Source organism: Artibeus jamaicensis, unplaced genomic scaffold (assembly GCF_021234435.1).
Source record: "Artibeus jamaicensis isolate MK-2021 breed Jamaican fruit bat unplaced genomic scaffold, CSHL_Jam_final contig_354, whole genome shotgun sequence".
NCBI lineage: Eukaryota > Metazoa > Chordata > Mammalia > Chiroptera > Phyllostomidae > Artibeus > Artibeus jamaicensis.
In genome coordinates, this window is record NW_026521803.1 from 27,728,184 (window position 1) to 27,741,801 (window position 13,618).

Below are 13,618 nucleotides of genomic sequence, written 5' to 3' on the forward strand. Positions count from 1 at the left end.
CAGCTGAAAACTCAGTCTCACATCCACAGCATTGTCAGTAGCCAGAATGTGTCTTCAGTCATAGCATTGTACAGGCAGAAGATCTGGTGACAGAAAGGAGTTGGAAAGTCAAAATGTCTTCCTGGGTGTTCCCAGGATTGCCGGAGAGAAAGGGTAGGGCTCTGGTTTTCTTTTCTCTTTTTTTCCCAAGATTTTATTTATTTCTTTCCAGACAGAGGGGGAGGGTGGGAGAGAGGAAGAGAAACACCAATGTGTGGTTGCCTCTCATGTGCCCCCTACTGGGGACCTGGCCCGTGACCCAGGCATGAGCCCTGACTGGGAATTGAACAAGTGACATTTTGGTTCGCAGGGGCTCTGATTTTCAATGGAAACTCACTTCCTAAGATCCAAGTGTCTGCAGTGTGGAAACAGGGCACACACTGGGCTGCCTGAGGGCATCTGTCCTTGTTTTAATCCAGAGTTCATCAAAGGACCCTTTGGGGCTTCTGAGGACACCGCCCTCCAGAGAAGAGCCAGTGGCCCGCGCCAGTGACTGGAACCAGCCGTCCCAGATAGGTCAGCATTCAGGCCTTAGTTTATAATTAGCTTCTTGCAAGTTTGGTTGGTATGAGTCACCCTTCAGAGCCTGTGGATTTGATTAATGTTTCTGGTACTGCCCAGAGGGGTTCTGCCATGGAAGTCCAGCCTCTCTCAACTCATCAGCTGGCATGTTTTCATGGCTTTTCTCTCCCAGGGGTGGGGGGCAGTGGGGAGTCACCAACAGGAGCCTGAGCCAGGTTTCAGCCTGCTTCCTAAGGCCCCTCAGGGTCTCTCACAGAGTTGGAAAAGCGAGATAAAGAAAGACAGGACTTAGCTTATCGGGTGAGTTGTCCAGCCTACTAATAAACCTAGATATAGAGACTCTATATGTGTCTCTAAATGTTCACAGACTAGTGTGTGCCAATCACGGGTTGAAGAGCAAGACAGCCACCCTCACAGCTCACAGAGACGCCATCATAAAGGGCCTTCTACTGGGCTGGCGCCTGAAGGAAGTTCCTGACTTGAGGTGTTTCACTAATCTGAGAAATGCGCGCCCTTAGATGCCTCTATAGGACAAAACTAGCTTGTGTAGCTGAACCACAAAGGAAAGAGACAATATTTGAATGAATATTTAAAAACAACCGAGATTCTAAAATTAGACTTTCTAAAGTACTTAAAAAAAACAACAAAGGCCGAGAACACATCTGAAATTCTGGGACAGAAAGTATGGACATCCATGAAGAGCTCTAAACATTTTCCAGATGCATATTGGAATGTGGGGACAATTATGGGGACCTCTCTTGGTGCCAAAGTCTGCACGATGAGGCTGGAGGGAGCTGGCTCCTGGAGGGTAGAACATTTTGGAACAAATATAGAAGCAAATGGCAATGGGTACAGGGGGAAGGAGCAGAGAAGTGAAACAAGGAGGGAACAGACCCAGGCACTGGGTGTAGAGACTGCAGGGGTGGAGGGGGCAGAGGGTTCTCCCGAGGGTACCCTGACCTCGCTGACATGGGTCCTGGTGGAGCCGTGAGCCCTGTGGCTTAAAGGAGCACTGCCAAGGGCCCTTCCAGGGAGGAGTGAGCTGCTTTCCCACTCCTGCTCCCAAACTGCCCAGACACCTCTGGGTTTTCATGGAGTTCCTTTTCAGAATTCAAGACATGTTTTTGCTAACAGAACGCACATACCAGACCACTGTTTTGTGGATTCTGTCGTTAGGGCAGAGACAATTGGAAAATAAGTCAGGAGAGGCAGAAGCACCCTTCACCGTGGATGATAGAAGTGCACACCTGGAGAGTGTGTGGGTGTGTGTTAGACAGACAGACAGGCAGACAGACAGAAGCAATGATCTAATAGAAAAGTGAGAGCTATTTTCTCCCAGAGGAATATTCTCCCTGCAGGCAGCAGACCAACCCATGGACAGCGCTGGCCTTCCACGAGGCGAGAGGGACCCTAGGGGTCATGAGCTCCTCCAGGTGAGATGGCAGCAGGGGAGGGACCTGGCCACAGTGAAGCCCACTGTGGTCACAGGGGAAGACCACTGGACACAAAAAGCCAAGAAGGACAAACTACCCCTGAACAAGAGGAACAAAAGATGGAGCTGCTAAGCAGGGGTCACTTCTTTCCAGAAGGTTCACAGATACAGTTGAACAGACCTGGGGCCTCAGGACCTTCACGTCCTCTCAACAGAGTAAACACGTCTCCAACGTGTGGTGCTGGTGTTGGAGTCAGTAAGTTTTCAGTTGATGTGGAACGTCAGCTCTCCCTCCTGGACACTGGGATAGCATCCACCGATTTGACTTATACACCCTGATTGGGGCAGAGGCCCACTGTGCAGAAGGAGTGAACCCCTCCCCCACACAGAGCAATGTGGGGGTGTCCCTCCCTGCCACATGCCCAGGCAGCTGAGGCTCGGACAACCTGAGGGACCCACAGTGTACCCTCCATGTATCGGCCGCAGGGGCAGGAATGGAATGAGACCCAAGGCCCTGTGAGTTTTCCCCCTTCCCTTTAAAGGGCAGATGTGTTTGTTCTCCAGTAAAGCAACCATAGTCACATCCCAGGAACCACTACTGGAGGGACAGGTGAGTTCTGAGGCAGGAAACAAGGGAGGAGGAGGCTCTGGAACTTATAAACCCGCTTTGAATAAATCTCAGCATCCAAGAGTTACCAGAACAGACCTGGACTCGTGGAAGAGCGAGAGCATGTTCTATGGGGTAAACTGAGGCCAGCAGAGGAAGGTGGGATCTTCTCCTCCTCCCTGTCAAAAGGCTGCCCTTCCTCAAATGCTCTGTGTTTGATACATCACTCTGAAATACTGTCACATGATATGTACCACACCACGAATACAAATATCTGTAAGTGACAGCATTTGGTGACATTCCTGATACTCTCCCTTCTTCCTCTACACTTTCTCCCTCTCCCCTAAACCCACCCATGTGCCTGCTTCCACACCTCAGGCTACTGCGTTCAGTAAAGACTGGCCTCGCCCGCCTCCCCAACATCCCATCTCGGTTCCCTGAGCCCTGTGTCCAGCCCAGGTCTATTCGACACCCCTGCCCCTGCAAGCCACCTTCATGGCCCAGCTCCCATGGACCTCCCTGAAGTCTCTTGTGACCTCCATTCAGACACGACTCACCCCCACAACACCTGTTTGTAACTCAAGACTCTTATCTCATCCTGCTTTGCCTTAAAGTCAGTGGTTCCGAATTCTGATCCTCAAACTGAGAAACCTGGGCTGATCAACTCTCATGGGACCCCCTAGGACAGGCTGTTCATTCAATGAAGCTGGACTTTCCCTGAAACTTTGGACTATAAGGTTATGGGAAGTAATCTGCCTTACAGCAAGTGGGCAATAATTTAAGGAGTTTCTCTTTTGGAAGCAGGATGTGTTTACGTAACAGCTGCAGTTGGCAGTGTGGGGCCCAGAATGCAGTAGACACTCAGTAAATGTTTGTTACGTGTGTAGTATTAATTGGTGACATGAGGGCCCGTTGGGCTTCTAAAGGTCCCTGTAATCCATCCGCGAGCCTCTGTCTCTCTTCCTATCAGAGCCCGCAGTGCTGGCTGAACTGACACTCTCCACAGCACGCAGCTGGTCGGCCACCCAATTCTGGACTTTCTAACACATGGCGCAGGGAGAGAATCCAGGCTGGGGGTCCCAAGGACCCGGGGTAGGTACCAGTCCTGCCACTGAGAAGCTGTGGGGGCTCTGAGCTAATCTCTTTCCTGAAGCAGATGGGCCAAGGATGGACCCACGAGCAGCATAATGGTCCATCTGGTGACGGTTGACATTTTGAAGTGGTTTTAGAACTGAACTGACCATTTGAGTCGAGGGCAACTGTTGGGCTAACCAGATGTGGGGACCAAAGCCATGAGCAAAGCCTCCGGAAGGGAGGATGTCAGCCCGGCCAGGGGCCAAGAGCAGGGGGAGAGGAGTGTCCCTCTCACCGAGGTCCGTCAGCCCGAGCTGAGAAACACACACGGGTGATGGGCTGGACGGACGAAGAGGGAGTTGACTTATGCAGGGCTTAATTCCACTGGCTCTTGGGTCTACCCCACCACAGCCTTAAACACAGACAGCAGGGAGTGGTTGTCGTGTGCAGGCTGGCCCGGCAGCCTGGAGGACGCGGGCACTCTCTGGGCACACGTCAGACCTGGGAGTGCAGTCAATTTAACAGCCCCTTTAATCGGCCTCTCTGGGGAGCTCAGGGCAAGCAGGTCAATCAGAGTGGACCGAGAAGAAGGGACAGCCTGGAGACCCAATGGAGGGTGGCAGGAGCTTAGGGCTGGCTGTCCTCGGCACGGTCAGAAAGGAGCCAGAGTCTCCCCCAGCTCCTGGTATTCAGCTTGTACCCACTCTGTCTGGGACCTAGAACCCCTGTTCCTCCTTTCTCATTACAATTTTTCCCTCAGGAAAATATCTAGTAAATCCAGGTACACTGACCTACAAAATGCTTAAATTATTTTTATGTTTTACCCCGAGGGAGAATTTCAGTCTGCTTAGTTAAAGGACTAGGCTGTTATGAAATTTCCAGAAGAGCCAGTGAACCTTTGAGGGGAGCACCCCCTTGGCTTTGGGGGGACAGATGGGGACCTGCCTATCAGGCCCTGAACTCGCCCATGTACATAATGGGGACCCTAACTGAATAGCCAACATCACACTGAAAGTAGCCTGCTTGGCATTTGGGTTTCAAATAGTACCCACACAGCAAACAATAACAAGAGGGGTGATGGGGAAGGGAGGAAAGAAGAAAACATCATTCCGAAAAATCAGCAGAAGAGCAGAACTCTTTGACAGGGAGGGGGGCTGGGGGGAGAATGAATGAACCAACATAGACCCTACTCCTAGCATTCTCTGTCAAGAGTTTAGAATTATAAATATGAAGAAAAAAAATCCTGTGAGCACCCAGGAAAAAAAAGAAAAAGAAAACCACAAAACATGTTGTCCAGAAAGGAACAAAAGCCGCAGTTCCAAATTTCAGAAGGCAGTGGAGCAAGATTTAGGACCAGTGTTCCCGCCCACACATTCACACCTGGCCAAGCTGCCCTTGCCCCTGAGCAGGGCACTGAGGAAAGGTCTTGCCCTGGTGCGTGAACCTGCCCCCTCCATGACCCTTCCCGAGCCCACTGGGTGGGTGGGCCCACGTGACCGAGGAGGAGCCTGACCTCCTGAAATGCAGCTGCAGCAACAGTGTGAAGGTCACACCTGGACTTCAGGAGCACTTTCCTGTTCCTTCCACTAAACCTTGTGTTTTCACTCAGTCTCCTTTCTCAGGATGAAGGAACTGGGCTTCCGAGTACCTGCTCTGGGCCCCATCCTGGCTGAGGCCACAGATGCCCCTCCCTCCTCTCCTGCCCTGGCCCCCAGCTCAACAAAAAACCTCCCTGGAGACACACCCTGTCCGTGCATTGGCCATTTGGGGTCTGGATGCCCACCCCCTTTCTTCTCCAATCCACCCAGCATTTAGCCCCCTGGCATCTTATACAGCACCGAGATGGCTGCTCCAAGGGCCAGCCGAGCCCTCTCCTTTCTGAAGGAAACTTGGCCATTCCTCTCTTCACTGAGTCAGTGCCCTGCCCCAAGCCAAGGGATGGGGAGGCGCCCTCAAGGAACTTTCAGTCTAGTTGTGGAGAGAAGTATAGCAGACACTCGAGGATGTTTACTCAACACCCATGCCGATAACCTCCTTCATAGCCTGTTTCTACTATAAAGACTGGAAAGCTAGGCCCTTGATTTCCCAGGTTCCTTTGCAGCTAGGGTGGCCACGTGACATATTTCTGGCCAATGAAATGCAGGCAGAAGTTCCAAGACCAGTTTTGCTTCTCTCACAATAAGGAAAGGCTTGACAGGAAAATTGTCTTTTGGTCTCCTCTTCTCTTCCTGCTTGGAACACAGATAAGATGGCTAGAGGTTTGGCAGCCATCATGGGATCACGAGGCAACAAGTTGGAGGATGAAAGCCATAGTGTGGAGAATGGTGATGCAGCAAGAGAACAGCTGTCTCAGAAAGAAAGCAGCTGTACCAGCCCTGAACTGACCACTCCTGGTTTCATGTGAGATGACAAAAATAAGCCCCTAACTGTTTAACACTGCACTGTATTTTCTCCTACTTGAAACCAAATACATTCCTAACTGATACAAGGAGATAAATCAAGTTAAATAATAGCAAAACCTCAACTATCAAACAGCTTCCTTCTCTATAGACAAACTGTTACAAATCTGAGGGTTTTCTATTTTAAGTGGTAAGACCTTTTTCAAAATATTTTTTAAAGATATATTCTGCATTAACCTTTTCCTATCATTCTGTGATGAGCTGAAATATATTGATAGCCTCATGACTATGAGAAATAAATGCAAAGGGCTGGTATCCCATTTTCTAAATAACTTCAAACTTTCATCAATTTTTAATATTCTTTTGGCTTTTTATATCTTGTATGACTCCCCATTTCTCAATAGTCCCACCTATTTTGGTGCCTCTTTCCACCTCTAATTTTCTGCTAAAGGTTTACATCTGCTGGTAGTGAGTCTTCTGGGCACGACTATAAATAAGCATTAGGCTGTGAGTGAGGGTCGGAGGGGCCTTTCCTTCAAAATGAGGGCAGAACAGTATAGAGCCAGGGACATGAGCTTTCCTTACAAACTGGACCAGACGGATACATTCCAGCTTCTCAGAAGCCTTTGCATCATCTTATTGCTGTGTGGTTTGGTCCTGGGTAGGTGAAGTTACCAAGGACCTGAGGCTCAGAAATTTGAGGTATATGGCAATAGCTCCAAATAAAGCCACAAGGAAAACTATGATTAGGGTGAAATGAATGCTCTAAGTAGTCAGGGTTATGAACATCTGTGGGAGGGAGAGGATCTGGTGGACCAGAGTCAGGGAAAGAGGCATGGCAGAGCCTTGAAGGATGATCAGGCTTCAGATGAGAGAACTGGGCTTTTTAGAAAAGTGGGAACATGGGCAAAGTCTCAGAGGTATGAGGAGAGCAGGATGGTTGGCCAGTGGACACAGGCAGAAGAGTGGAGGCAGATAGACTGTGGGAGGGAAGTTAGGGCTGAAATGTAACCCTGTAAAGAGCCAGACGTCCCCCCTCCCAGGGCACAGGGGCTGCAGACAGGCAGCTGAACCCACCTTGGACAGGAACCAACCCGCAGACCGCCCCTTGTTGTTGTGGCCAACAGTGATCTTCATCAGCTGCCCCAGATCAGGGGCATCCACTGTGAACCTGTCTTCAGCTCCCTTTTCAAAGTTGTTCTTTCCACTTTCCAGCCTGCGCTCCCCTGTAGGCACAGACATGCACGCACGTTACAAAGGAGACTGGGGGAGGAGAAACAACCAGCTCCAAGCCTTCATGGTCTGTCCCCTGAAGGGCGGTCTCAAAAGTCAACTTGGGGAGGAGGTTTTGTAGTGGGGGATGGGTGGTATGTGGGCATTTTCTGTACTCCCATTCAATTTCGCTATGAACCTAAAAATGCTCTAAAAATAAAGTTAATTTTTAAAAAAAGTTAACAAGGGTGTCCTTAAAGCCATCCAGCCTCCGGAAGCTTGCCTTGTGCGTGGCTTGTGCCTAGGGCCCATAACTGCATTTCTGATTTTTGCCTTAGTCTGGAGCCCCCATGCCAGTAAACCAATCAGCACCACACCCCTAGACCCGAAGCCCTGCCTCACGTGTACCTGAATTGGGAGCCCAGCCATGGTAGTTGGTACAGAGGTGCTGTGACTGGGACCCAGCCAGCAGACTTCCTTAGGTCTGCCTCCTTTTCTGGAAAATAGCCATGAGAGCTATAATCATAGATTTTCTTTGTGTGTTTGTTTGTTTGTTTAACATGGATACCGAATCTGCAAGCCAGGACCATGCCCAGCAGGGAGTTGAACCGGTAACCCTTCACTTTGCAGCATGCTTTCTAACGAACTGAGCCACACCGGTCAGGGCTGTTTAACATGGATTTTCTTCTCATTTACCCATCGCTATAATCCAGGAAGGAGGCATTATTAACTCTTTCTTGTAGATGAAGAAACCGAGACTTATGGAAGTCAAATCCATTGCCAGAAGTCATATGGGTCACTTAGGACTCATTCTAACTTGTTCTTTCTACTTGGCGATTTTCCGTGTTAATGTTCCAAGTTGAAGGTCAGGCGAACCCTTCCAGCCCCATCAAATCACCAACCTTTTGCTTATGCCGTCACGTTTTTCTTCCTTTCTAAAATTTAATTCTTTACATTTTTCTACATTTTCCATTGCAACAATTCAAACAGAAAATAATATGACATCCGTGTATCTGCCACCCAGATTTAAGAGTTAATGCAGATGTTAACACTCTGTCTAACGTCCTTTTTAAAGGACATGAATCACTCCAGAGAGGTGGACAGTCTCACCGTCCATCCCCATCCCCCACTCCCTCCCTCAAATAAACACTGTCTTCACTTGCTGTGTATTGTTCCCATAGATTGTTGCCTGCACAGGTGTGTATCCATAAAGAAAATATTCTATTTTCTCATAGTTTAGAATTTTACACAAATACACCATAGCGCACATCTCGGTCTCCAGTTCCTCATCTGTGCAGTGGGGGTGATGAAGCACCGTCCACAGGATCACTAGGTGGAGTGACCTAGTTAACACAGACAAAGGGCTTCTAGTTAAGTGCTCTGTCACTAACTGGGGTTGTTGCTAGTGCTGCTGCTTTCATCCTCAAATACCCGTGTGCCACTCACTTTCATTCAGTTCATATTGTGCTTCTGAGACCCCGCCAATGCTGTAAACTTTGGTTCATTAGTCCAACTGCTAGTGATCGGGTGAAGCCAACACTCTGATGTAGGCATGTTGATACTCATGGGCACTGAAGTCATTCCTAGTGTCTTGCTGCCATGAGCAGCATTGAAATGGACTCTTTTGTCCCTACCTTCCGCTGCACATTTGTGAAAATGGCTCTGAGCAGACAGACACACCTATGAAAACAGTTGCTGGGTGCTGGGTGTACTCATCTTCAGTGGATGAGGAGTTGCAAAACTGTCCTTCAAGATGCTTGTACTACACCGGTTACCACCAGCCATCCATGAGAATTCCCATTGTCCACAGTCATTATTAACATACAGATTTTCCAATTTTGTTTTAGCGTGTGTACACTGGTATTTCATCATAGTTTTCATTTGCATTCCCTTGATTATTTTGAGACGGAACATGTGTATGTCTCATATATATGTATCATATACATATTTGATTTACATATATAATTTAGACCTTGTTCTTCTATAATTTTTTGTTCATGTACTTTCTTGTCTTTCTATCATCTTTCCTTTGTCTACTATGTCTTTTATCATGTAAACATTTTTCTTGTTTTAATGGACTCTGTCAATATTTTTCTTTGTTGTTTGTGCTTTTAGTGAATAGTTCAAGAAACTGAATCCTAAATTGAGATTTTAAAAAGACACTCTCAAAGTTTCTTCTAAAAATTTCATAGAGTTGTTCACATTTAAGCCTTTGGCCCACCTGGAAGTTATTTGTGTGTATGGTGACAGGTAAAAAGATGCAACTGTATCTTTTCTCACAAGGTGAAATGACTGTTCACACACCAGTAACTGACTTCTCCACCCTCGTCCCTCCGACTGAGACGGCTGCCTTCGTGTGTGTTTCCAGACTCTTTACTCTGCTCCATCGGTTTGTTTATCCTCTATCCCAGCAATTTTCAACTGGTGTGATGCAAGAATTTTTAAAACATGCTATACCTGAGTGTTTAGTGAGGGACACTGGCCTTTTTTCCCTTAGATTGTGAAATTCAAAAAATGACAGCAGCCAACACAACAATAGCTGTTTGGTGTGAATGAATCAAAACTATACCTATTTTTGTCAGACCAGCAAAAAAATATGTAATTTTTGGTGTGCCACAGAATTTCAGTAATTAGTTCATCTGTGCCATGAGATGAAGAAAGTTGAAAATCGCTGTTCTATCCACATCGCACTGCTCCAGTTTTTAGAGACCTGCATTGTCCTAATATCTGCCAGGGTAACTATCCCCATATTGTTAAAATGGTTAATGCGCTTTTCAACATTCAAAATTGTCTTGGCGATACATAGCCCTTCATGAACATGAATTTTATTTTCAGCTTAAGCTACAGGATATTGCCCTTTGGAAGTGTGACTAAAATTGCATTGTGTATAGAGAATAATCTGAGCAAATTTGACTTCTTGATGAATTTGAGTCTTTTCTCATGTACATACATATTACCCCACTTGTTTAAGTATTTTTGTATATCCTTTAATAAAATTTTATGGTTTTTTTCCAGAAAACTCTTTTGCTAGGGTTATTCTTAGGTCTCTTATAATTGCTCTTGTAAGTCACATATTTTTAAATGTTTGCTTGTTTTTTATTAATTTTTGTACATTAATCTTATATCCAGTATCTTTACTAACCTTTTCCTCTCATTGGTTCTAATGACTTGTAAATTCTCCTGGATTTTGTAAATGATGATTATTTCTGATAAAAATTAAAACTTGTTTCTAAATGGAATGAGAGATTGGGGTTTGTCCTAGTTTTATTAACATAATCAAAGAATGTTGTCTCTATGATGTTGATCTGAGTTTGACTTACTTTGTAGGTTTGTATGTTATCATCACATGCTTGAAAAAGATGTGTGTTCTCTGCCAGTTGGATACAGGAATCTACAAACTTCTGTTAAATCAAGTTATTAACTGTATAGTTAAAATTTTCTGTATCCATACTGAATTTATATCCATTTGACTTATCAATTATTGTGTTGTATTAAATTATTCCAGTATCATTTACTTACCAAGTCTCTCCAAGAATATTGTTAATTTTTGCTTCATTATATTTTTGAAATATGTTAAGTTTATACAAGTTCAGAATCACCATATCTTTCAGGTTTACACTGCCTAACACACTTTTATATTTAACAAAGTGTTTTTCCTTCAAGATTAATTTATACCTTTTAATATAGCTACACTACCTTCTCTCCTGTTGCTGATACATCCCTGAAATAATTTACTCCATCTTGATTATCTTCAGCCCTTCCGTAACATATATTTAAGCTGGATTTTATTTATTTTTATTTAATATGAGGATATATATCCTTTAACTGATAGGTTTAGTTGATTTCTACTTATTGTGGTTATTTGTACATTTATCTCAATTTTTGCTTTCAGTCATGCTTTTTCTTTTTTTCTCTTTTTTCGTTTTCTGCCTCCTATTGGATGGGTTCGGTTTTTGTTCCTTTTACTCCTTCTATTGGTTTAGAAAGTATATATTTCTTATTTTGTGGTGGTTAGTTTATAATTTTAATATGTATACTTGACGTCAAAGTCTAAAGCTAATTTCTCTACTCTCTTAGGGATGGGAGAATGGGCTGGGACCAAGGACCTTCTTATGCTTTGCCTCTCATTATCTACCTCCCTTCCCAAAGAGTATTGTTTTTTAGTGTTTCAGGTCCATGTTTTCTTATGCCCTGGTAACAGTCATTACTGTGATTGCTTTGTATGGTAAACGCTTGCTTAGATTTGTCACATAATTATCCATTTTTGGCTCACTTTTGTTTCTTGCATTCCAATCTTTCTTTTGGGTACAATTTTCTTTTTCTTAAAATATTTTCTTTAGTGGTTAGGTACTGGTCTATGAGTGGTAATGCTTATTTCTCTTTGTTTGCATGGAAATTCATTAGTTATGCTCTCTCTCTGGAATTATAACCCAGCTGGGTTCAGAATTCTAGGTTGGTCTATATTCTTGCTTGGGACTTTGAAGATATTATTCATGAATTTATGACCTCTATACATTGATGATAGGAATTTGTTATAAGTCTAATTTTTATGTGATCTGCCAAACCTGGTTATTTTTAAGATCTTTCTCTGTGCCTTTGACTTCACCACAATGCATCTAAATGTGGATGTTTTTATTTATCTTGTTTAATGACTTATCTTCTTACTTTAATCTGAAGTAATTCGTATCTTTACTTTAATCCTATGATTCATATCTTTGCACAATTTTGAAAAAGTTTCAATCATTCCCTCTTTTATTTGCTATATTTTTCTTGGTGTCTACTATTTTCTTCTATTGTATCTAGCATGGAACCAATTTTCTGTATTGGAGGAAAAAAAGCCCCCAAATCACACTTACAGTGTAAAAATCAAACCTCAAGCTCGCATGAGGTATAAGCCTAAGGCATCAGTTTCTCAGCGGCTGTCTTTTAATCTTGAGCTCTTGCACAGGTAAGTTCACTGCACTAATGAGCAGATTTTTTCCTGGCCTGTTTTTTTTAACTAAAGATGTTCCTGTGAACTCTCAGGACTCTAAGCGGTATGTGTGGTTCTATTTTTTCATATCTTGCCTCACAAAGGGCCACTATCTCATTTTCTGACCTCAAGTGGGTATAAAACCATCCTATAGTTTGTTGAACATGAAAGCTTCCTCCTTCCAAGAGCCCCTGCACCAACTCACAGCTAATAACTTAGTTTTGAGTTCCCTCTTTATTTCTGGCACCTGGAGACTTCTGGTTTCTTTCCCTGATATGCTCAGCAATGCATTTTGAATTTTTTAATATATTGTGTCCAGATTTTACATGTCTCAGCAGCTTTACTGACCCTTATATTCTTCCATTAAATTGGCAGAAGCAGCAAAGAACTGCCTATCTCTGTCCTGCTGGGCTGAATTTCCTCCCAACACCTGGACCTCTCTCTACCTGTGTCCTCAGTTCCTGTTCCATCTATGAAACCAAGTCCGATTTGATCCTTTGCCCCATCCTGGGCTGCCCCAAACCACTGTGTTGAATCAGACCATGCAACATCCAAATATATAATTCAAGATGGACATGGAGTGTAGGGAGACAAAGAATATAACTGAGAATGAGTTCCTTGGTGATGTGGAGCTTGGACCTTTTCTAGGATGCAGGACAATTTTAAACTGCACCCAAATCCAAGCACATCTTCTTCTGAAAATACATCACACACAAACTTTATAAGATGCACACCTTGTTGTGCAGAGAAGCACATGACAAAGCACAAGGCAAGAAGAGAGATCCTGAGCGGAGGAACCGGGAGAAGATGGGGGTTGCTTTCCTCTGCAAGGAAGATAGGAAACAGCCCATCTAAGAAGCAATTCTGGGCAAGGTGTGTGAAGAAAGGATTTCAAACCCCGGTACCTGTGTCTCCATATTCTCCAAAGATATTGATGAAGACATCAGCATCGGTTCCTGCACCAAGGACGTCGCCAGTGCACACCTTAAGTTCGTACTTGTTACCTGAGAACAAGGACAGAGAAAGACTGAGCTCATCAGGATCCTGAGAAGAACAGAGGCCCCAAAGGAGCCACTCCACCATCCACCCTCCCCTCCAGTCATGCACGAATCCTCACGGTCACAGTCAATAACTGAGCAGGAAACAAATGGCCTGACATTGGTTCCAAATGGTCATTGCTAATATACAAGGATATCAAATCAACACATTGTATACCTTAAACTTATACAATGTGCTATGCCAATTATATCTCAATAACACTGAGGAAAGTCTAATGGTAACTGTGAAACTGATTGCATTGCATAAATTGGAGGTAGAGGGGGCTTCTCTTTCTGTCTACTAACATGTTGCCTAGGGATGCA

At 44.8% G+C, this 13,618-nt stretch overlaps 1 protein-coding gene across 2 annotated transcripts in view; it reads right to left on the minus strand.

The window, feature by feature from the left end:
* Window positions 1–13,618, minus strand: part of LOXHD1 (lipoxygenase homology PLAT domains 1) — a 132,999-nt gene that overhangs the window by 88,048 nt on the left and 31,333 nt on the right. For both annotated transcript variants that reach the window (XM_037165012.2, XM_037165011.2), the window contains exons 5-6: window positions 13,163–13,261; window positions 7,151–7,299 (exon numbers count right to left, since the gene is read on the minus strand). In XM_037165012.2, coding sequence (XP_037020907.2) covers window positions 7,151–7,299; window positions 13,163–13,261 — 248 coding nt within the window. The remainder of the gene's footprint in view (window positions 1–7,150; window positions 7,300–13,162; window positions 13,262–13,618) is intronic.